The following is a 25,367-nucleotide window of genomic DNA, read 5'->3' on the forward strand; positions in this document are numbered from 1 at the left end:
GTATAAAACTGACATTCAAAATAATTAATAATTTTCAAAATAAATAAATAAAATACCTATTTAGATCTAAAATATAACAGTATTCGGTCTTAGTATGTTCCCAGTTGTATACATTATAAACAAGATAAACAAAAATCAGCAAGTGCAGTAATACAAAATACACCTCATGAACAAGTCTTAGTATTTTATGCAGTAATAACTAAAACCTTTAAAAACATGTATATAAATATTAAGTGAAAAACTTTAGGGGGAAAGAAAAAAAAAAGAAAGAAAGAAATTAGTTTAAACACAAGCACTTAAATTACTAACTGGAAATCAATCAAATCTGAAAATGAACTTAATCTGTAAGAAAAGTAAAAGTTTTATAGCCTAAATAGTTATGTTAAGAAAAACTAATATAAATGAAAAGCAGATAAAAAAATTCTAAAACTAAAATGAAAACTCAAAATAAAAGCTAATCTCAATCTCAATCTCAAGAAACTCAATCTCAGCAGATGCAGTAAATCATCCACATACTGCATCACAAAGAGTATTCAGATCATCTTACTCATTTGCAGGAAAACTAAATATCGAGCCGTGTTTCACAGATAAGTATGCATACTGTGCATGATTGCATTGTTATGTTTACCTTGCTGCAGGCTCTGAATGGGTACTGCTCCTTGGCCCGGCTGTAGGCTCACCAGGCCCTGTCTTTGTAGATTCAGAATGTGTTGCTGCTGTAGTTGTTGCATCTGGATCAGCTGCTGCTGGAAAGCCAGCTGTTTATTCCCCAACTGCTGCTGCTGAGAACGAGAGAGAGGGAGAGGCATGTTACACAACAAAACAAACGGATGGGAAAAGTGAGAGGAAGAGACTTGGAGAGCTTCAGATGGAGAGGGTGGGCTCATTGGCTTTCATAAACCTTCAACCTCGTCTAGGACATGTTTAGATAGGACACATCCTGAAATAGATACATTATCCCCTCCATTCAACCAAAGCACTTCCTGTGGAGGTAGACAACAAGCAGACAACAAAATGCTGAGACTTGGTTCAAAGTGTCAAAGTGCATCGCGAAACCTCATGCTTTAGGAGATAAAGCATTAATCTGTTAGTGACAGTTCCATGTGGTCTAGGACCGACACCAAAGACAAGCTCGCAAACACGCTCGTTCATTCCTGCATGTAGCAATCTGTTAGCATGTGGTTGGCGCGCAATTAACACAGCAATAAACAGTGACTAACAACATCTGCGCACAATGTTAAGTTAACAGTTCCAGATTATATGACATCAGATGTTTATCATTTTACGATAAGACATGGTATTTTTCACTATGCATGAAATGTGCTTTGTGAAACCTGAGAAGCATGACTCTAAAACCCTGTTTCACTGTTTCATAAACAGGTCTCAGTGTGTGTGGATAGTCATTATTCACCTATCAAGAGATTTATTTTTGTTCCAGCCGACTTCTGGTGACGTTTAACAAAGAGATGAAAAATGAGCAAACCATTTTATCAGCTATGACATAAGCACATTGTATTCCAAGACTAGCCCTAAACTCGTATAAAAACATGACATGAGTGAGAAAAACCGTCAGATCTTCAGCCAGAGGTGGTAAGGGACATAAAAAAGGTCCAAGGTGGGAAGAAAAAGTTCAGTTTAAAGGTGATGCATATAGTTTTTGATGTTTAAAATGTCATTTGCATGGCAACGTTGACTCAACCAATGACACTTGCTGAAGCGGGGATGGGCAACACTACCGTTCAAAAGTTTGGGGATGGTATGATTTTTTTGTTTTTGAAAGAAATGCTTCACATTTCTCAAAAGTGACAGACATTTACAAAAGATTTATATTTCAGATTTTTTTATTTTAAGCTATTGTTTCGAACTTTCTATTTACCAGCAAATACTGAAAAAAATTATCATGGTTTCCACAAAAATATATTAAGCAGCACAACATTGATTATATATATATTTTAAATCATGTTTCCTTGTTCAAAGTATGCATGATACATTTCACTTTTAAAACAATAAAGCAACCATTACACACTCATTTCTCCAGCAGAGAGGTACAGATTTGGAGAGCTGTGTGTGCGTTTGTGTGTGTAAGGGTAAGGGTGAGTGCTATGGAATACATGGCATGTGGCGATAAGGTCAGTTGGTGTCGTGGTGATAAATGTCCTCCTTCCTGAACTGGCCTGAGTTAAACCACTCTTTCCAGCGACACACTTTTTGATGTTCCCTCAATGAGAGATGGGCCTTATCTCCTTTGAGATAACGGTGTGAAAAACGTGGAGGGGAGAGAGAAAAAAAATGTTGAAGGAGGGAAGGAAAATAAAAAAAGAAAAATAATTAAAGGTAGTTTCTTAATCTCACTGTCAGAGAAGTGTTTGAGGCCCCATGGGAAAGGGCCACATGGGTCAACATCAACAGAGAAGAAAGAAAACACTAGCTCTTTCCAAAGCCTAGTGAGCTGCTTTGTTCCCTACATAAGCAACTGTCTTCAAAAAGCAGCATCCTAACAATAACAAATCTTTATAAATTAACAATATGAAAAAGGCAACAACTCAAATAGAGCTTTGCCTTTGCACATGAGAATCGACAGTGAGCTGATTTCTATAGTCTGACATCAACAAGCTGCTAAACTAAAAGCACAATACTCTAAAAAGAACTAAAATACATTGCACACATAAATATTGCTAAGATAAAATGAAAATAAATTACACTGAATTATTATTTTATATACATATATTTTTCACTACATAATGAAACATTTAGAAGTATTTATAAATGGCAGCATAATAAAGTTTGGACTTTTTTGTAACTATGATGGGAGATCACTAGAAATTTTGAACAGAGTAACTGTCACAAATTCTTAAAAAATATATATTTTTAACTGAACTTTTTTTTTTTTTTTACTTTTCCCTTCATTTTGTTCTATAGATAAAATGTAAGAATTTGAATTTGTGAAACTTTTCTTAAAAATCATTGCAAATAACCTCTTAAAGTGATAGTTTACCCAAAAATGAAAATTCTGATTTGAGTAACTCACGCATGTTGTTCCAAACCAAAAAGACCACAAATGAAGATATTTTTGATGAAATCCGAGAGTTTTCTGATCTTCCATAGACAGACCTGCCATGTATAGTTGTGATTTCCTTCAACTAGTCTTAAATCACCAAAGTTAAGATATTTAATGGATTTACTGGGTTGTTAAAAATATTAAGCACTGCAGCAACACACTTGCTATGCATGACATATTACTATAACTAAGGATTGAGTACTCTGAGGTGACAAAACCTGAATGATAATGTAAACAATGATCTATCATGATTATGTATGTTAATTTGAAATTCAGTAACAACTTTACAAAAACAACTCAAATAGGGACCTTTATAATTGCAGCCTAATTTTGGTGCACACTGCACACATAAGAGAGCCAAAAAAGAATGCACATACATACAAAAATAGAACATTTCTGAGAATGTCAAGTGCAATTCTTGAGAATTGTCTAAACTTTTTTCTTTCTTGAGTCCAGCCCAAGCTCTCTCTGGAGGGCCGTACTTGTTCTCTTCCCTAAATTTTGAGAATGACAGATTTGATAAAAGAGCTAGCAGAGAACCTTCAGTTAACACGTAACCGAAAGAAGTGAGGTAACGCCAATATTCAGCATGTCTATCCCTCTTCCCTTCCTCCTCCTCTTCATCCTTGTCTTCTCTCGTTTCTCTTGCTCTCCCTGTTAGGATCCCATGGGACACAGTTCAAGTTCTTTAACACATTGTGTCTGCACGCTGTTTACATTAGATGCAGTTGAGTGGCTAAAGCTAGCGGAGTAACAGGCCTGTCAGCTTGATTTATGAGCACATCAAACAGAGTTTGGGCACGCCAGGCCCGACTGACAGCGCTACTTCATTAGGCTGACTCCAGGGTGACTCCACAGCTCAACCGTCAAACTGAGAGAGAGATAGAGAGAGTGGGTGAAACAATAAAAAAAAACAGAAAAAGAGCAAAAGTCGGGACTGATGATGCAAAAATGTGAGTGGCAACCATCTCTCCCTTTCTTCTTTCTGTCTATCTCACCTCTCAACCTGCTCGTGCTGACTGGCAGCGATATAGGCGGCAATTAAAGTGTCTTTTACAAAGCATAAAGTGTCATCCCTCCATCTTCAACTGCCTATACAAAAACAAAGTCCTGAGAGTTTGAGTTTCCAATTTCAATCACAGATTAAATGAACAGGCATGTTGAAACTTTGTGCTAATCATGACGAAGGAAAGGAAAATAAAATACACTGATGACAAAATCGAGAAGGTGCTATTATGGCCAGAGATGGAGTTAGCTTCATGGCTTCAGGGGGCGTTTTCTGCGCCATGTGGACCAACAGCATGGCAGAATAAAGAAAAGGGAGGTTTCAGAGGATGAAGGGCTTTAAAAGAGGACTAGAGGGATGAGAAACACTACACATACTTGGGTTGCTATAATCTTTCTTCTCCTCACGCCTGACTGCTTCACTTTTAGTCCAGTGCTGTCAGTGCACTCGTTCCGAGGGGAACACCAATACACAGCAGACAACACACGTGTTAACAGACTCAAATAGATGAAACCTTCAACATGGCCTAATATAGTGCACTTATATCCATTTTTCTTTGCATAGATACTCCGGAGAGCATCCATTTAAAAGTTAACATTCCAAAACGAGGACTGTATGTTAACACTTACAATGTACTCTATAGTAGAGTATATATGTATGTGGAAAGGTATTATTTTATTTAATAAAACAAAATAAAGGATAAAATAAGGAAATACTTTTAATGCAACATTAAAAAATGGTAAAATTAAAAGCGAAGTCAAATAATTAAAACTAATTGAGAAAAAATAAAAATAATAATAAATGAAGTAAAGAATTATAGGAGGTAGTACAGCCTACTTCCAATCTAACATAACTGTGCGGTGCGGTAGCAGACTCTGATTTCCTAATGCACATGTTAAGCATCTACAATATGTCTATGATGTGTTTGCCAAACACATTAGCATACTTAGCACAGGGCCATATTTTAGGCTGACTAAAGAGGCCCTGAACAAACGTGAGCTGATCCGCGGGGAAGAGGAGCTGACCACTGCCCTCCCAATTTAATTTCCCTGCTCTCCTTCCTCTCTGAGAGCACACCATCTCCCTAGCTCCAATATTTAATAAGGGAAAATGTCTGAAGAACTCCTGAGGCCTTGAATAAGGATAGTCATGCTTTTTTTATACCTTTCCCCTCCTTTCGCACTTTTCAATCTTTTTCCTTTTATTTTTTCCCTTGGTCTCTGTCACGTTCCTTGACTATCTGTGGAAATGCCAGGATACTGGTCTTATTTGAAGAGTGCGTGCACGTGTCACTCTGTGTAAGTGTGTTTCGGGCACCTCGTGCATTTGCCACGCATTTGCTCTATCAGTCACAATGCTGTCTGGGGGCATATCTAACTGGTCTTAATCCCTGTCCTCCATGGTCTATCCACCCCCGCTTGGCTCATTCTCTCACCTGCTATGAAGTCAAGAGCTCATTCGTTTTCTGATCCTCTCAGTCACAAACACACTCAACCCCATATAGCTCAGAAGAGAATTTGAGGCCTATTTGCTGTTTGCAGTGGAGTTGTTAGTAGAGTCCATAAACTGGACTGTAGATTATCCTCTCATTTAAACCAGCTGGAGATAGCTAGCTAGTCTCCTAACATACTTAGTGCTGGGGTCTGTTTTGGTTGCTTTTTGGGGGGGCATTTTCAGATGGAATGCCACCTTGAAGACTAGTTAATGCTGCTGAAATCCATTTTATTAAAGCTTAAGAAAATCTAGACCATTTTAAACCTGAAGAGCTCACCTCAATCCAACAATACACTCTTTTCATCTACACAGGCTACTGCATCTGGCTAGCAGCTATGTGCTAATCTCTGCTATCTTGATGGTTTTAGACTCTTTTCAGATCTGTAAACCTTATCTGACTAGGTAAATCAGTTTAATAAGGTTTTAGTAAACCAATTTAACATAGCTTGAGGAGGCTGCAGCCGAGCCTTACTGTGCTAGCAGCTATGTGCTAATCTCTGCCATTTTGATGGTTTTAGACACTTTTCAGATTTGTAAACGCATCTGACTGACCAGGTAAACCATTTTTACCACTATTTCAGTAAGTTTGGGGAACAATTAAGCTAAACCAGTTTTAAACCAGCTTGTGGAGGCTGCAGCTAGCAAGGCTACACAGGCTATCTTTCTTGTAACCTTGCTAGCAGCTATGTGCTAATGACTGCTATTTGTGGCTTATTTAGATAGGCAGGCTGCAATCCCAGACTGACCAGTGGGAATGCTGGGTGACTAAATAGACTATCCTAAACCAGCTTGAAGAAAACTTTCTTTCTTTTGTTTTCGGGTAGATGCAAACATAGTCCCCTACCTTCATTTTACCTGCACAAGCTACTGTAACCTGCATGTTGCTGTATTGCTAACTGTGTTAGCAGCTACGCGCTAATCTCTGCGCTAAGATGTCTGTTCATTAAGCCCTCATGAAAACTCCTTGATTAAGTTGTATCAGATATATCTCATGTCACTGACACACAAACCACAAAAGTTTGGATTTCATTTGACCACCAGATTAGCGCAGATCTCCTCTCCCGCAGTGCGAAGACAAGCGATTTCGCCTTTGTTGTGCTGCAGTCTTATCCTCAGTGATCCAACATGATTCCCCCTCACAGTCATTACCCAGAACAGGTCCTTCTCCTCCTCCAGTGCATTAATTGACAATTAAAGAAACACGTTGGCTCTACCATAGTGGGTTGTAATAGGGATTTTCCACTAGGCTTAGCAAGCGGCGACTTGTAAATTAATACTTAACGAGTATTAGCAGGGAAGCCCTTGGTAAGGTTTGGAGCATGACTTTGGTCAATGACAGAGAAATGAAAATCCATATTCCCCAAACGTCTTAATCCGCATTTTTGAATTGCTTAATACACAAAATGCTATTGAGTGCTTGAGAGAGGAGGGAAAAAAAAAAAACATGATGGCATCCATCTATTTTCCCTTTTGAGGATTTGATGTAATGCTCAGTGATTACAGAGCCTTTATAAGGTCTGTGCCGTTCAATGCAGCACAAAATCAGTCATTCAATTATCTCACACATGAGAATACAGTTATTTTCAAAGAGCTGGTTTCTGGTTTTCAAGAGGAACTGGCCTCTGCTGTGTGACAAATGATGTGTCAGCCATCTTGAGGATGCTCATCGGGGTGCTATGAGGGTGAAGTACACTGTGAAGTGCACTACAGAAGGAGAGGGTAGGGGTGTCTCACCTCTTTGGCCTGCTTCCCTGCTTGCTGTTGTTGGGTAAGGAGCTGAAGGTGCAACTGCTCCTGTTGCTTCTTGTAGTACTCCTGCAGCTAGACAAAGAGAAAGAGAGAAATTGGTTTTAATGCAATGGAATTGTAACACTGCGCTAAAATAAAATAAAATAAAATGCATCAGATTAAAAATAATAATAATAATAATAATAATAATAATAATAATAATAAACCAAGCATAAATCTTACTGTTAACTTACAAAATGTATGTTTAACAATATTCTTAATTCAAGATATTGCCTGAAAACAATAATAATATTATAAAATTATTAAATAGTAATTATATACTATTATATACTATTATATAGTATATAAATAAATATTTAAGATATTTTGTAAAGCTTATGTAAATCAATTTATTTTATTAAAATATTTTACTACAATATTTTTTTTTAAATGTGAGATTAAAAAAACAACAACAACCCCAACCTCAATATAGCAAGGAGACAGCACAAATATATGAAAAAAGAGCACTTCAATAAAACCTCGATACCATACACTTTCACAATGTCCAGATTAATCTGTATTGCAGAATCTAGTATGAAGGTTACATGTATTGTACCCTTTCTCTCCATCTTCTTTATTATTCTACATAAACCTGATAAGAGGCTTTTAAACATCAGTGTTTTTTCTGTAAAGAGACACCATGGCACAATAAGCTGCCCAAAACTGTCCTGTGGTGCTATTAAACGAGTCACGTGATACTGGGCATCCAAATGAGGTAGTCGGGTGCAAAGAGTCGCATATGTCTAAAGGCATGAAAAAAAAATCTAAACAGGATAAAACAAGATCAGCTTCTTGCTTAAGGGCTAAAGTCCTCCATAATAAGGCATATTCTACTTTTTTCAGCATTACTCTAAAAGGCAGCTTAAACACCTGGCAGGTGGCGTATGCATGTGTCCTATAAATCATCTGTCCATCCTTCTATTGGCGTGGCAAACCTGACAGCGTGGAGACAGGCTTCCTTATTTATGACTGACTGAACTAAAACACACAACACCTGTCTGGAAAAAGGAGCTGGTAAAATGTGCCCTTTGCTTCTAATCTCAGAGCAGTTTTCTTTACCTGCCGAATAACAGTTACGATTAGGACACAGGTGGTAGAAACCAGCCAGAGATCAGCACAAAAAGCCAATTTATGCCTTAAGCACCTGAGAGATCTGAAACACAGACACCTGTCTGATTCCTACACAGATGCTCCTGGCACTATCCTTCAATTATGTGCAGTACGTTTTTTTATATACAAAATCATGCCATTGTCAAATGGAAAAGCACCTTTTGTGTGTTTTTCTTGTTCTGTTTGCTTGCGTGAGGGGTTTGTGTTAAGCTAATAAAGCACAAGAAAGGTGTTTACACACTGGTTACTGATTCAAAGCTCAGCTGAATGGTTCTCTATCTCCTCTACACAAGTAAACACAGACTGTATGTGCTTTATCACTGCAAAAAAACACCTTGCAATGGCACACCTTGCTCTGATTAAAAGCTTTGGGAACAGACTGAAGCATGTGAGAGTCAATAATTTTAAGTGTTCATAGTAGTGCTGGGGTACACTAAATTCCTCAGAACAATGAAGGTTATTAGACAAAAGCAAGAAACAGGTGTGCGAGGGGCAGAAGAGTAGAGATGGGATTAATCATTTACAATAATCAATGACATATTCTGTGCAAATCTTAAGATTTGTTTTCACAAGTTGATAATAGAAACATTATTATTACTTTTTACTTTTGTGAAACAAAGGTCTATTTAAAATATCAAATCAATAAAATCTAATTTCTGTTCGCCTTCAGCATTCATTAGAGAATTTGCAGTACATTTGTAAGACAGATGTAAGTGCAGTTATGTACTGAAGTAAAAAAAAAAAAAAAAAAAAAAAAAAAAAAAAAGATTGGTTCAAAAATAATATACAAAAGTGCAGAGAGCAATGTTATACATTAGTTGCATTCTCCTGCTCCATTGTTACTTAGAAATGGGGTAAACAGTTGCTGGCTTGATGACACCATCAAACCGTGGTTCGGACCCATATAAAATAATATGAACACAGTCCAGTGGGGGCAGGGGGAGGGGGAGCAATCAAACTCGGGTTCGGACAAGGGGCAAGTGAACCAAATGTGAAACCACCCTAAAACTCAATCCTTTTCTACATTTGAAAGAGAAAAAATATTACATGAGAAAGGCTTCCTGTTATGCTACCATGTTTACTTTGACCTATTTGAACTAGCTGCTACTTTCAACGAGCTACTCTTTTACTGAGTCCTAAGTGGGACTGGCTTGCACCCACTAACACTGTCATTACACATCTCCAACCGTAGCTCTGGCTAACCGCAGCGGCCACCGCAGACCCACCGCTGTTTGTTTTACTTTCAGATTATTAATTTACCCTATTAAGCCTATTAAGATTAAAATCTCAGCTTTGCATGGATGACCTATTTGACATGGAAGTTCATGTTGACCGAAGAAGCAGAGCACGGAGGCCCTCGGACACGCAGAGGCTGCGGAGGAGCGCCTGGGGGAACGCTGGCTGCAGCTGCTGGAGAAAAGGAGAATAATGATACCCTCATTAACTCCTTATCACACATACTGTTTACAGATGTAATGCGGGCTTACTTAAGGAATGAGGTACTTAACAGTGGGCTACGTACCAATTTACAACACTGTATAACTTTAAAAAGAGAGTGCTGACACAAAATACTTTCAGTGTACATTTTTTATGTACTTTTAATATGGCGAGTCTTTTTATAGCTATTACACATGCAGATTTTTCAACCTCAAATTAATTAAAAAAGGCTAACTGGAATATTTGTACTTTCAATAAATTAATGTCACCATACAAGACATTTTTAAACTTATTAAAATGAATTTCTTACAATTGTTAACATAATATCCTAAAATGTTTAACCTAAAATGTTGACCAAAAACTCAAATTATGCATCCCTGGGTTTGACTTTTATGGAAATGCCAGAAAGGAAAATAATATAATAAAATTATATTAAATTAAATTAAAAAGCAGGAAACTCTGTATATGGATTCAAGTAAATGCATGATGTTTTTTTATGTTCTTTCCAGTCATTTGTGATTATTGAATTTTTTTTTTTTTTTTTTTACACAGATTCATTAATGAATCATTCATATTGCTCATTAAAATGAACTGATTCAAAAGAACAATTCACTCATAATTCAAACATTTCTCTACACAAGTGCAAGAACTGATTGCATATTTTAGAGCAGACCAGGAAAAAAAAGTATACTACATAAAGCACCATTTCCATGGCTTTTTCTATTAATTTTAATGAAATAAAACAAAATTAATTTACATTTTTTCCTTATCCAAACTTCAATGAGGCTTCAAGGTTTTCCACTTCTGTAGAAACCCTGCACTTTATACCAAAACCAACATCCCAGATGTTCATCAGACAAAATTACTTTGCAAAAGACAGAAAGGTTTCATTTGATTGGCTGTCTGTCCTCAGAAAACTTCTCTCGGGCTGACCTGAGTGTACACAACTCTAGTCTTAAACGAGCCTTGAACTCACTCATCTCCTGCTGTTCTAACCAGACGAGTGGTTCTACCATGCAACACTAAAACTCTGCATTCCCTCTACAAAAGCCATCTCACTCCACTGCGTCCATTTGGCTACCTGTCGTCATGCGGCTTTACAGGATATTGAAGGTGAGCTATCTTGTGCCTGTGACGCTGAGCCACGGCCCTTTCGAACAGAGGAAGTCAGCGAGCCGTAAGGTGTGAAGCGAGACTCCATTTACCACACTAAAGGCATTTGGCTGGCAATATGTCGCCCGTCTCTCGGTTTAAACTCTCCTCCACGCCTCACTGCCGCCAACCTGGCCCTGTTGCCTCTCGCCCACTCATTACCCCTTTAATTCATGCCAATATGAAGCTGAATAGTTGCAGCAATAATTAAAGAATAATTAAGGGTTTTTTAATGATTTGATTCAGTGGGTCCCTTTCACGTTAACTGCACGCTCTGAAAGGCATTCACCTTAGATTCCCATTATTGTGACCTTGGTTTTACTTAACAGTTCAGAGAGGGGATAAAAGAGGAAAAATATATCAGCAGGACTGTAATTAAGGGTTGGGGGGATGTAAAGGTTAACTCACACATGCATAAGTGCACACGTATACATAAAAATGCACTTGCTCTCGCTTTCCTGCTCTTGTGGTCTTTGTATGTAAAGTCATATTTGTAAGGGTATTCACATGCAGAAAAAGCCAAAGCCCACTCATTCTCCCACACGCGCTGGGATGAGATCAGGGACGGATAGCTGTACGTGTGTGTTGGCAGGCTCTCTGATTGCTCCATTTGCCGTGCGCGAAAGAGCGAGCATTAAAAGCCACTTCTCACGTGGTTCATCACCACTGCAAACCATTAAACCCACTGGCTTTTACTGGAGATGTAAAACGGCCCATGAACGGTGACTATTTCAATTTCAATATCCTCATTAAATATAGAATAAAAAAAGAGAGAGAAATAAAGCGGGAGGAGGGGGACAAAGTGCTAAGTTTCTTTCTCAAACAGCTGAATTTTGATTTCTGCGAGCGAGCGACTCTTGATAAATTTGTCAGATCAGCTTGCCGCAATTTATACTCGCCTAAAGCAACCTCCTCCTCCTTACTATTAAATCAATTCTGCTCTCTGTCAAGATCATTTATGCAACAGAAAATCTTTTTACATCTTTTAGCTGTGAAAAATAATCATATGTTCTCAAGCATGGAGGTTTCAGAGACCTGATTTCTGCCTGAACGGCATGTTTGAAAAGGTCAAGGGTGCGCAGTTTTGGGAAGACGTTAAATATTTGAGAGATGCGAGAGAAATTGGGTTGTTTGTTTCTTCATGTCTGCTCAGGGGCCGCACCTCTGGCCTCCAGGCGATATCGCAACGGGATAGAAGAGTCTGCGCAACTAATAAACAAAGAGAGAGAGAGAGAGTTGGGCTGGCTCAGCAGCTGCGTGAGAAACATTTCCCTCGCTCTAACATAAGCGTTCCCCCGACCACTGGCGAGTCGACGTGTAGTGTCACCAGCCAAAGGAGGCGTCGCTAACACTAGTATGCTAGTAAATGCCAGAGCCATGTATCATCAAAGCTGGGGAAGATATCATTCTGGGCATCCCTGTGAGGATGCAATCAAAGTCACACAAAAGGCGATTACATTACACAATCTGACATATACACTCAGGGCCTATTAACGGGATCACACGTAAATGTGCATTTACTGTGCCATCCGACGGTACTCTATAAAAACGCTGGCAACAGCTGTTGGAATGAAGGACGTCAGTTGGAGATTTCCTTCAATTTGGCAGGATTCTTCTATAAAAAATGTGTGGCTTGAGCAGTTAGAAGTCCGGACAGGAGGGAAGACGTTTTCTTAAGGAAGTATGGAACAAAGCGTTTGTGTTTTTTATGTCTGAGTGCATGTATATTTGAAAAGGTTTTGAATTCTTGTTTGTTCAGTTTGCACCCCTTGGCGCCAACTTAATATTTTTTTCAGTTAACATTAAGTTTTGTATGGAAGCAATAGTTTTCCTCAGTATAAAAAAGAATATTTCTCATAAATGTGAATTTACACATTACCATTCAAAGGTTTGAGGTCGGTAAGAGTTTTTTTTAATCAAAAGTAATAGGCAAAACAATAATAACTGTTACACAAAATTATATTTCAAATAATTTTTTTTTTGAACATTCGATTCATCAAAGTATCCTGAAAAATGTGTCACAGTTCCCTCAAAATTATATGAATCATTCATCTTCCTTAAAAATATGTTAATATATTACCATTGATAAAAACCTTTTAAAAAACTAATTTTGAAGCATTTTCTCAATCACCGAATCAGCAAATGAGGGTGATTTGTGAAGGATCATGTGACATTGGAGTAATGGCGGGTGAAAAATATACAGAATTTTTTTCCTAAAATTACAGTTTTTTTTTTTATTTCTAATAAAATTGTAGAATAGTATGTTTTACTATTTTGTAATGAAATAAATTCAGCCAGGGTGGGAGTAAGATATTTGTAACTATATGATAATTACCTGCAGAAACAGGCTTTCAGAGTTTTCTGTACTCCAAATAAACAAATATGGTTAGCCTTAAATAATTAATTAATTAAAATGAACCAAATAAATGTCCATTATCATGAAACTCCATGAAAATCTTCATGAAAGCTATCGTATCATGCTTTTGCTGGAAAATGACGACATATGGACCCACAGCACAGGTTTTAAAGAACATGATGTAGCGAATAGAGTTCAGTAATATTTTGATCAGCCAATAAAACATGCGCCAATCGGTTTGGACAAATGTACCTTTTGTGTGGTTTGTGTGGGAATGTCATGTCTGAGCAGCCCAGACATTCACAAATATAAGTTCTGTGTGTGGTGACTTGTGATGTGTGTCGGTGTGTGTGTTACCTGTTGCAGCATAAGGGCTTGTTGCTGTTGGAGTAAAGCTTGGAGCTGAGGTGGAGAGAGGATCTGCTGCATCTGCTGAGGAGTTATCATCTGTGGGGTCATCATCGCCATGGATACCGGCACCTTATAAGAGAAGACAGACCAATAAGTGACCACAAGCATAAACAAGCATATTGACTGTTAAGATGCCCAATCTGTGCCTAAAAACATAATCTCTGTACTTAATGACACCTTTACAAAGAAATAAGCACATATCCCTAACTTGAACGTGATACAAAGCCATTTCTGTTTCTCTAGCATCATAAAGGAATGTTGTACTTCAATTTAATTAACTCTTTATCCTGTCATGCCAAAGAGAGTACACATAACATCAGCTCTGTTGACACAATAGAGCTCCACACTGCTTGCATTGTAAAACCCTGGCAGTTTTTCCAAAAGAGAGCGAGAAAGCGTGTTGATCAAATCTTCCCTTGAGTATGTAGTCTTTATCAGCCTGAAAGTACTTCAATAAACATAATATTATGATTTGTTATCTAGAGAATCACATCTTTGGCAAAAATAACAAACAGTCTGATAAGATAGCTATCGGCAGGAAACAACTTGCAACAGTCTGGAATTGAGAGCGCAATTTGCTAGACAAGAACGAGGCGTAAAGATGGAAGGCGTGATTCTTATCATATGATAAATATGCAGAAAAAGAGAGAACTTGAAAGAGAACCAGACTCAACAATAAGGATTTCTCTCTGCAAGCCCAGTCAGGGTCGTTCGTTCAGATGTACACTTGCCCTACAAACATTTTCAATGGCCCCACTCAGACAACCCCATATTATTTTTAGCAAAATATTTCATATTCATATTAATCCCTTAGCATAATGTTTTCAGTGGAGGCACATACATACATACATACATACATATATATATGTGTGCCTTTTATTTATTTAAACAGTTCTTTTTTTCTCATAATAGCAACTTTTAATTGCAACTTTAATTCTTATATTTCTCACAGTTGCCAGTTTTTTTCATGTGGAATTTTTTTTATTGACCATAATGTTAACAACAACAAAAAAATGTATCGAATCAAAGCAAAATAAAACGAAAATTGTAAAAAATATAAATGTTTCATTTTGAATTCAGAAGTTATGAATTCACACAAACATATTTGTCGACATGCGTTGCAAAAAAATAGTGATTTGTTTGATGCTTCCATGACTATTAAGTAAAAAAAAAAAAAAAAAAAAGGAAAAAAAAAAAAGAACCAAAACCTCAAACTTGATTTAAATCTGCTGAATTCATCAAATTCATACAAATGTTTAAGATATCACACAAAACCAATTCTTTAAGTTACATTTTTAAAAGGAATATAAATATGCAAACATCAACAGATGCAGTTCTGGTCCAGTATGGCTAGTGGCAGTCCATCGACTGTCCAGAAATTCATATTGGTCATGTTTGTCCTTACTATGTATGTGGGTGTGTCTGTGTGTGTGTGTGAAAGAGAGATGGTTTGAAAAAGCCTGAAGGCAGGCTTCCAGTACCATTACATCCTTTAATACAGTGCGACCGGCCACTCTATGAACTTATAGGCAGCTTTTTAACGGGCCAGCAATTTCCACCAGTACAATTTGTGGCTGCTTCCTCGAATGCAACTAGCGATCTTCCACTGACACACACACACACAAAGCTGCTCTGTGGCATTCCATTTATTTTCCTATTTACTGCTCAAGGGCCAGAACTGATCATCTCCCTGCAACTGCTCAATAAAAATAAAGCTATTTACAGGCAATAGCTGGCTTGAAGCTGACATACAAGCGCAAACTACAATTCCACATAATGCGTACATTTATCTACATTTTCCACTCAAAGTGAATCAAAAAGACAGGCATTGCCGTGACGGCTTCCCAGTCCACTGCCAGTCCGATCTGATATTTGCATTCATTTGTTTTCATGTAGCGCCTGAGCGCTCATATTTTCAGCAGTTTATCTATTTGGAGCTCTAGGGCTCGTGAGGAGGGGTGGAAGAAGGGGGGTGAGATAAGGAGAGGGAAGACGAAGAGAGAGAGCTGTCAGACACAAATTAAATCTGTAAAGGGCTGATTTGACTTTGTAAACAAGATTGGCGGTAAATATGAACACTGGCTCTTTTTCCCGCCGGAAATAGGGATGAAAGCTGGCGCTCACGAACGGTTATCTCCAACTGTCCGATACTTTATTGCAAACGTCCCTATCACATCAAATGAGCCATCCGTATCCTTCACTATGAAGAAGGGGGAACTCTTACCAGAATCCATGACAGAGACAAAGAGGCAAAATTATGCACTCTTTTAGCCTCTATGACTTATGCGCCACAAGACAGACGCATTTTATGGGCTGGCGTGCCACTCACCTTGATTAATTACAAGCGTGACGCAGGTGAGGCTATGTTAGACTAGCGCTTACAGCTACAAACTAACAAGCACGGACACATTTCAGCTGATGAGATCATGCATCTGATGCCATCGAGGGCGAGCGTTAGAGCATTTCGGCTCTTTGCCATAAGTCAGGTACCCACGTTTGATGACTTCTATCAAAAGTTAAAACATCAAGGACCCTACAATTACAGCTTGGAAAGAGAGTACATGCATTCAGGTAGGAAGAGGCGTCTGAAACAAAGCCATGGTGCCATCTGAGGCAAGAGCGTGCAGCAGGCTGGCCATCCGGGGAGGGTGGGATGTGCCGTATGCGTGTGTGTTGTTTGTGCGCGCAATGGGGGAGACAAAACATGAAATGGGCAAAAGAGGGGGCTCGGCGTGGCGGGCACTTGGCGTCACGCCAATTTGCCATGTGCGGTTGCTTGTCACTAGGAAAGAGCGAAATGAAAACCTGTAATTAATTGCTCCTCTGCATCCCATTCAACCGCGGTGACAACCCATACATTCTATTTTATACACACGTTCATTGACATTTTCAAGTTGCAGGCGTAATAATTACCAGAGTTATAACACCTTCTATTGCGGCGCGACAGTGGGATTGACGAGCCGCCTGAATGCTGAGTTGTTAAGGTTTGACGCCATTAATTGCCCCTATAATCTAATATCACAAAGGCGGGCCATTACACACCGTGAACAGAGCGTGCAATTCGACACTACGGTTTCGGAGCAGTGCAGGAAAACAAAAGCGCGCCATTAGAGACTTGACGGCCGCTAACAAAAGCGCAGCACAATGCGGAATTATATTTTCATTCGGCTTTGTCTCTGGCCCATAAATGATTCCCCCCATTCATTTGCCGCTGAATAGACCCAGTAATAGAGGAGCCCGAAACCCCAACCATTTGAAGTCAGGCATTTATTAAATGCATTTAATTTTTTCCCTTTAATTTTTTTTTACTTTCTCTCTTTAAATTAACATGCAATGGGAAAGATAGGCAAGGGAGATATTTAGCTCGATGAGCAGAAGCACAGCGGCAACCACCTTGCTGTGAATTATCAGGACCGAACACTCATTTACTATATTTTAAAAACAGAGACAAAAAGCATTCTGTCTGCATGTAATGAGAGCGAATAACAAGAAAGATTAGTTGTGGTGTGTTGCCAATAAAGGGCTAGAGATCACGTTCTGACCATAGGAAGAGCACTTGGCCTATAGTGGAACTGCAATAGAGGCTTAGAAATATATAGATGCAATATTTAGAAACTAAATTAATGTAATTAAAAAAACAACAACAACAACAACATTGCATTTAATATAAAATATTTTTAAAATAACAAACTAAAAAAAAAATTATCTATATATATTTATGATAAAATATTTACATTGATGCATTTAGCAGACACTTTTATCCAAAGTAACTTGGAGTGCATTCAGGTTATATATTTAAAAAAAAATCAGTATGTGTGTTCCCTGGGAATTGAACCCACAACCTTTTCCACTACTAACGCAATGCCCTACCACTGAGCCACAGGATATATATTTTATACATTAATATAAATGTGCAGTTGCTAGACATTTCCCAGATTGCTTCAAGCAATACACACACAAACACACAATTGTTTCTATGTCTATAATAAATTAAATGGCAATTATTGTTCAGGTAACTGGCTCGAAAAAAAAAAAAAAAAAAGATGTGGAAAGCTGCCATGGAGATTACATCCTTAAAGAGTCCTACTCCGGCTGAGAAATTGCCACTGATATGAACAGAAAGGTTAACATACAGCTTGTTTTGCAATAAAAGCATATAATAACAGGGCTTATGATATAATATGGCAGGTGAACCTTCAAGCCTCTACCAATCAGTGGCACACATTTCAAGGGTCATTTGCAGAGAGTGGCTCAGGTAGGGGTAAAACACACAAAAAAACACAATTGAGTTTGTAAGTGGCATGGCGTCTGAACACAACTGTCTGTGAGAGAGTGCATAATATATAGTGTGCATTTGATGACCATCCCCTAAAGCCATCTCCACAAGGTTCTGAGACTGTCTGCTAATAAGCCAGCTTCAGTGGCACCTCTGGTGCCTCACACCACCATTAAGATTCACCAGCGCTGTCCGCATGCACCACGTAGAGCTACCCACTACTGACAGGGGTCAGCTTCAATACAGAGAGAGAGAGCAGCGGGGGAGATGGCCGTTCGCAGGGAGCGGAGCAGTAATTAGAGGGGCTATTTGAAGAGCGAGTTTAACTGATTAACAAAGAGAAGAGATGGGAAATGAGGGAGAGAGAGAGAGAGAGAGAGAGAAGAGGGAAGCCGAGCCGCTGGAAGAGCAATGCGTCCCAGAGGGTCATAAAGGAAGTAGTAAGGACAGAGAATGCATTCCAATGAGCCTTAATCTGACTTTTCCTTTTTTTTGGAGCTTGATAAATTACAATCAGTCTTATCAACCACCCTTTGCTCTTTAAAACACAGACACGAGGACAAAGATGTGAATCTCTTGTGACCCTACAGACAGACCCACGGCCAAAGCACGACATTGTGTGGTTTATGCGGGGTCTGAACCGTAACAAGTGAGAGTGTTTTAATACCAAATCCTCCTCAGCACAATATACTGTCAGTCTGCCAAATGACTCGCTTTCATTAAACTAAAACCATCCGCACTTAAAAGCATTTTTTTTTCTCCCGCGAGCTGTTTCACCTGTGCTCCTGGATTCAATCTGATTCCATTAGTGTGGATATATGGAACGTCTCAATGCATTCAGCGATAAATTGTAACTGTTTCTGCTCTAATGAAGTGGCCACTCAAATTATTTGTCGTTTAAAAATAGGTTTGTGAGTTGCGGCACATCTTGCAAGGTAATTAATGCTAGTTGGAGTTTTTTAAGCTTAAGCAACAATGTTTTAAAAAGATGCTTAAGACTGGAAAAGCATGTTAGATGGAAGGGCAATATACTGAATATTGATGATTCATCTGCAAATGTTTAATTAGACAACATCATAAACATAGCAAAAAAAAAATTATGCACTTTTTATTTGCCGATTATGTTTCCTCCTTCCGACCATTTCTTCACAACTTACAAGTATGAGAGCATTAAAACAGAAATGTTTTAATAGCCTTTCTGATTAAAAATGTAGTAAAACAACATTAGAATTGGAAAGTTTTCCAATGGCAAAATATATATTAATTTATATACATAAAATGGCATACATATATGGGATTTATGGATGGACGGATGGAGGGATAGATAGAGTAGGCTACACCCTTTTGCTTCATAACCTCCTTTTTTATTTATCCCTATTAGCATTTTCAGGATGTTTAAAAAAAGGCAGCGAGTTCAAAAGTATAGAGGATCTTCATTTTGGGAAAGGTCAACCTCCCAGTAATGAGCCGTACACTAAATTATGGTATTTAAATAAATGGAAGATGATGAATGCATCTCCATTCTCTAGAGGATTCTTTGCCATTCCATATTACAGGGTAATTATCACATGTAGTGCCATGGTGCATACAGACACACACACACACACAGACAGGAGCAGCAGAAAAAGTGAGCAAAAGAGCCTCAAGTGAAAGCATATAAAAACATGTTACTAAACTTTGGACAGACGTGGCAAATCAGCTCCATAAAGCCGTAATTGGGTCTGGCTGAGTTCTTGAAAGGCTTTTTATAGCTGGAGAGGAATAATATACTCGTCCATATAAAGGGGGGAAATCTGATAAACGGCCCTTAAAGTTGAAGAATTTAGAGAAGAGCACAGAGGTCTAGTGCTTTAGAGACTGCAAGGGAACTCGGCTCAGACTTGGGAGTATGAATTACGACTGAGCAACGCTCATGTTGAAAGGTGGCCAAAGAATCACTTTGATTATGTAAAGAGTGCATAGTTCTGGTCATCCAAATCTAAAATCCTGGTTAACACACAGGAAGAGTTTAGTTCTTCTAGAAAGCTAAGACTGGGTGTCATATAACAACTGAGTAAAACAATTGTTCATCTGTGGTGAGCCAGAAACGAGAGGATGATTAGAAAGTCTTAGAAAGAGCATCTTGGACATCCAAGATTTGTTAAATGCTCCACAAAAGAAAACGACAAAGTTTTGGACATGTCTTGAACCCAAATGTCACCAAACTTTGTAGGATGCATAAATATTAAAATTGTATCCAAAGGAATAAACCGATATTTAATTTAGTGTTATGACCAATGGCAGATTTTAAGTCTTATTTGTAAAAAAAACTAAACAAACTTTTAAATGCTACAAGTGAATTTATGCATCTTAAAATGATGCACAGTATAAAAATAGATATTAATTGAGCGATTTTCTGAGGATCTCTTAATTATTAGTGTTTTTCAAGATTTATTTAAAATGAATGTTGGACAACGTGAACATTACCAAAAAAAAATGAATGCAGTAAATATCCAATACAACTTTTATATAAGAATTTCTAATATAAACCGTTAACCAATATATCATGCATCCCTATTTTAATATATGTGATACTCACAAAACATGAGTAATATACATAAATGCATGATTCTGAAAAAAGCTGGGGATCTGACATTAGGTGGCGCTGTGAAACATGGCAAATATGAACATTTATTGTGTGTGCGCACAAGTGTAAATGGAGAAAGATGGAGGCTTATAAAGTTATAATGAAAATATAAACACCACTGTCAGTCAGTCTCAACAATCCGTCTTCAAGCTCACCAGCAGACCGCGGGGACCCTGGAGTGGGAAGGATAATTGAAAAAAATGACAAGGAGACGACTAGAGGAGACATCACACGCAGGCATCCATGTACACGAGGGACAACATTCTAGCGCTGTTTACTCCCATCAAAAAGAATTACTCACCTCAGCGATGGAGGACTGGTAGACTGCCTAACCGCAACCCACAACTCACACTCTCTAATTGTCTCTCCTCCTGCACTAGGGTACCTGCAGTCTGTGCTGATGACCATTATGATCAGTTTATTCACGGGTGCGCTCATGAGTCTACTGCCCGAGGGCTCAAGCCAGTAAACAAGCCGTCACATCTCATTTACACAACAGTGCCATTAATCGCCTCGCAAACAAATACCAAGCGCTGGGCCGTGAGGCGAGAGGGAAACTCTGGGGAGGGAGGATGGAGGATAAGGCTGGGATTGTGGAGGCTTGGAGGGGTCTGAGACAGGGGGCAAACAGGGAGAGAAAGGATGGAGGAAGGGTGTACCCAAACAAAAACGGTAAGGGACTCGGGATACAAAATATGGAGGAGAGAGTTACTAAAACTGTACCACAAGAAAAAGCCTCAAGGAACTGCTTAAAATCTGAAATGCAAAGATTGAAAATGCAAAGCCATTACAGCAAAATAACACCGCCAGACCCCTTAGCATCACTCTGTCAGTGTTTATTTTATGATAATGTCCACATATACATTATCCCTTACTACTTGTAATGTTGCAAACTGGTAGCAGTGTTTGATAACATGGATATAGCAAACCCCATTAGCAGTTATACATCTAAACTGTTGCCTCTGTCTCTTTACTAACCCTTATGATCACCTTTCATCTGCACCATATCACATGCACTTTGCAACGATGCTAAACTGCTACATGCTAACTCCCTTCCCCCATCAAGCTAAAGCAGAATGTGTTCATCAACACATGAAAAGGAGAACAAAATGCCAGCACTATTTTAACCAGAATAACTCTCTTCTCTTAATCCTGACAGGAGGGGCCAAGAGGTCACATTTCTCAGGTGGAAACGATAAGGGAAGCTAGATGGGGTTAGCATGGTGGGTGGAGCTTTAAAGCAGTCACAACGCCACCTTCAAAAAGCCTGGAAGATATTAGCCTGCATGTGGAGAGTGAAGGGTCACTATTGAACGGGATGTGACGCTAAAGAGGCCTGTCATTTTAATAACAGGCCCGCTGAAAGGCTACAGGCGCTGTTACCAGGTGGCTCTGTGATGATGTCTTCCAGACTATATAGAGGGGTCCTGGAGCACACGGCCACCTTTTCACAAGCTAATTTGTCTAAAAAACACCCCCCCCCCAACCCCCAAGTTAGCCCCATAACCTCACACAGGTATTTATCATATCGTGATTTTTGTACATTACATGGTGCCAGTGCGGTTGGTTTTGTTTGCGATGGCTTGTTGTTATGTTCGTGGTGTGTAATAAACGCCAGCCACCGGGGGCTACAGGGCTGAGCGACTCCAGAGAAGCAGAGAATTCTGGGCTGTCACTCGCTTATTTTCACCCAGTTCAGAGCTGGCGTCTGGGGGCCGCTTTCTCTGACAGCGTTCGGACAGCATTCGGACAAATGAAAATCTGCCATTGCGCGAGTGCCCCGAGTCGGGCAAGTTCAAGTGGAAAATCTCCCCACCACTCCGTCTTCCATATCCCTCTTCCATTAGTCCCTTGCTTTCTGCGGACGTCCCTCGCACACACACATCTGTGGCTCTATCTAACGCCTCACTGCCCCAGAATAAAAATGACAACAAATTTCCAGTGGAACACAACAGAAGAGATGACTGGGGTGCGGAAATATAAAAGCCCATTATCGACCGCGTTCATTACACTTTTCACTCATGTTTCAGATCAAAAAATGGACTTTTACACTCCACTGCTCAAACCCAAACTCTGAAACGGCAACCGCGGCCCTGGGTGTTTCTCCTCTCGCTTTCTCTCTCTCTCGCCGTCTTCAATCTGTCAGGCCTCTCGCATTCCGGGTCACCCTCTCTAACCCTCTCTCTCTTCAAAACAGTCTTTTTGCCAACTAAGCATTTCCACTTAATGGACAAAACAGAGAGTTTTCAAAAACAAAAGTTCAAGAAAAAGGGCTCCGTCCAGTAGGGATGGTCTTTTTCCCCATTGATTACGTGTCGGTTTAAAAAAAAAAACACCAAAGAATTCTTATCAAAACCTGGTCTTAAGTGGCTATTTGCATGATAAGTGCTGCATTGTGTTTTACCGTGATGAAGAACAAACACAAGAGGTATAATTTCATTAGGGTCAAAGGGCTTTCAAAGTTCATGCTGTAAAAATGAGCCCCTAGGCTCTTGACCACACAGAGGTGGAGGTTCCAGCTGGCATCACTCATCTCTCCATAGGATCATCTCGGATGCGGGGCCCCCATCACCCAGTGCTACCCTGGCAACGCAGCCTCTCCATCAACGCTCAAGAGAAGGAAACTAATTAGCATGTCTCTAATGAGTCTTTTCATTTTTTTTTTTAATTAAACGAGGTCCTCAATAATACATGAAAAGAGGACACTTTTTCTTTTCAATTACCAACAGAGATGGGACTGGAGCCACGTGTGTGCATGTAAAATGGGTCTATATAGACATAATGATAAATTCTATGCCCTTTTCATCACCTTATACACACATAAAAATACTCATACATTGTAATAGAACCTTTAAAAAGTGTGGATTGTATTATGCTGCTAATTAAAAATAAAACAAACGATAAATAAATAAACTGAAAGAACATAACCAAAAGATTGGGGTTAATAATAATAATTAAAAACATAAATTAATGCTTTTATTCAGCAAAAACACATTAAATTAATCAATAGTGACATTAAAGACATTTACAAAATGCTGCAAAAGATCAAATAAATGTTGTTCTTTTGAACTCTCTTTTTATTGAAGAATCAGGAAACAATAGCACAGTTTCCAGTGAAATATTTAGCAGAAAACTGTTTACAGCATGGGAAACAGTTCTTGAGCACCTTGTCATCACAGGAACATTTTAAATTTTACAATGTATTGAGATACAAAACAATAATTTTTAATTTATAATATTTCATATTGTATAATATAAAAAATAATAATATTTTAATCAGACTAAGCCAGCAAACACACAATGTATATACACATACATATATACATATAACCATAGATTGAACCATAGTTCTGTAGATACTGTATTTACATCTACAGAAGAGTGGCGATCTATGATTCTTTAGCCCTGACTGTCCCAAAAAAAAACAAAGACTACTAGAACTAGAGACAGCCAAATATAAAATTTTAGGGAAGAATCTGTTGGTGACAACCAAGGTTCTGGAAGATTCAGTCAAAAACCTCTGTAATGTAACTTCGGCCTCCTTTGTCAGTTGATGAAGAGGAAAAACCTAATTATCAGGCACCAAAAGATTTCTTTGTTCATCACACTGCATGCACATCTTCAAAAAGACCCTGCAAGGAGTCAACCCGAAAGGCGGCCATTTTCTATAGGGCTAAGTTTCTTGACTAGTTTAAATGCCTTGCATGCACTGTGTTCCCTGCTACCTGACAACAGCTTCAAACACCTGAGCCTTAGGCTTTTTAGAAATTATATATATATATATATATATATATATATATATATATAAAGAACCTTTTGAAATAAGACCCTGGGATTTAAAAGAGAGGTGATATAACAGTAAGAGTCACTTGATGGCTAAAGGCCTTTTCGGATAAGCATCCAAGTGGTATGATGCGTCACTACAAAATAAATCTACATACCAGACATTTTTCTTGTTTCAGAGTCAAGAGTAATGAAAACACTTTGCAGCGAGACAAACAAGGGCCGGTTAACAGTCCCTTAAACTCTACAGCAGAACTTGGAATGTACAGAGAGTGTGGCAGGGAAGGGTCAGGGTTGAGGCTTGATGCCCTGGAGCAGTGGATGAGGAAGTGACACTACAAAGCAGAATCTCAGGGCTCACCTTTATCAGTATTCAGGCTGGCCTTGTGCTGAGATGGGAAAGACTTCTCCCTAGAAGCCCAAACAAAAAGCCTCACCTGCGGCTCTGCTGAGGGTCATAGGTCGACAGAGGTCTATAGAGTTCATTAGTACACATCAAATCATGGTGTGTGAACACTGCTTTATAACATCCAGCCTAAGAACACAGCAGTCTATAAATTCTGTAACTACTTTTAGATGGAAAATGTGATCAGCTCTTGTGTAAAAATGCACCAAATGGCACCTCTGATCCCTAGATATTTTTAGAGCCTTTTTTCAGTGCAAATCTTGTCTTTAAAAAAAAAAGTCTTCTAAATAAACTGCATGTTTTGAGATATCATTCATGTCTGTAGCCTAAACAATATGGGATGAGTTACGTACTGAAGTTTAATCAATACTTGAAGGGAAAGATGTTTTCAAACCTATGGGTTTCTTTTATCTGTGGAACACAAGACATGATATTCTGAAGAAACATACTTTTGGACTTTTTTA

At 38.7% G+C, this 25,367-nt stretch overlaps 1 protein-coding gene across 3 annotated transcripts in view; it reads right to left on the reverse strand.

Moving 5' to 3' along the window:
- The window catches only part of LOC127968119 (forkhead box protein P4-like), a 124,448-nt gene that overhangs the window by 36,197 nt on the left and 62,884 nt on the right, over positions 1-25,367 (reverse strand). For 2 of the 3 annotated variants that reach the window (XM_052569029.1, XM_052569031.1), the window contains exons 4-6: positions 13,759-13,881; positions 7,293-7,379; positions 629-782 (exon numbers count right to left, since the gene is read on the reverse strand). In XM_052569029.1, the coding sequence (XP_052424989.1) occupies positions 629-782; positions 7,293-7,379; positions 13,759-13,881 (364 nt within the window). The remainder of the gene's footprint in view (positions 1-628; positions 783-7,292; positions 7,380-13,758; positions 13,882-25,367) is intronic. The other variant, XM_052569030.1, reaches the window with a different exon arrangement.

The sequence above is a fragment of the Carassius gibelio genome, chromosome B11 (genome assembly GCF_023724105.1).
Source record: "Carassius gibelio isolate Cgi1373 ecotype wild population from Czech Republic chromosome B11, carGib1.2-hapl.c, whole genome shotgun sequence".
NCBI lineage: Eukaryota > Metazoa > Chordata > Actinopteri > Cypriniformes > Cyprinidae > Carassius > Carassius gibelio.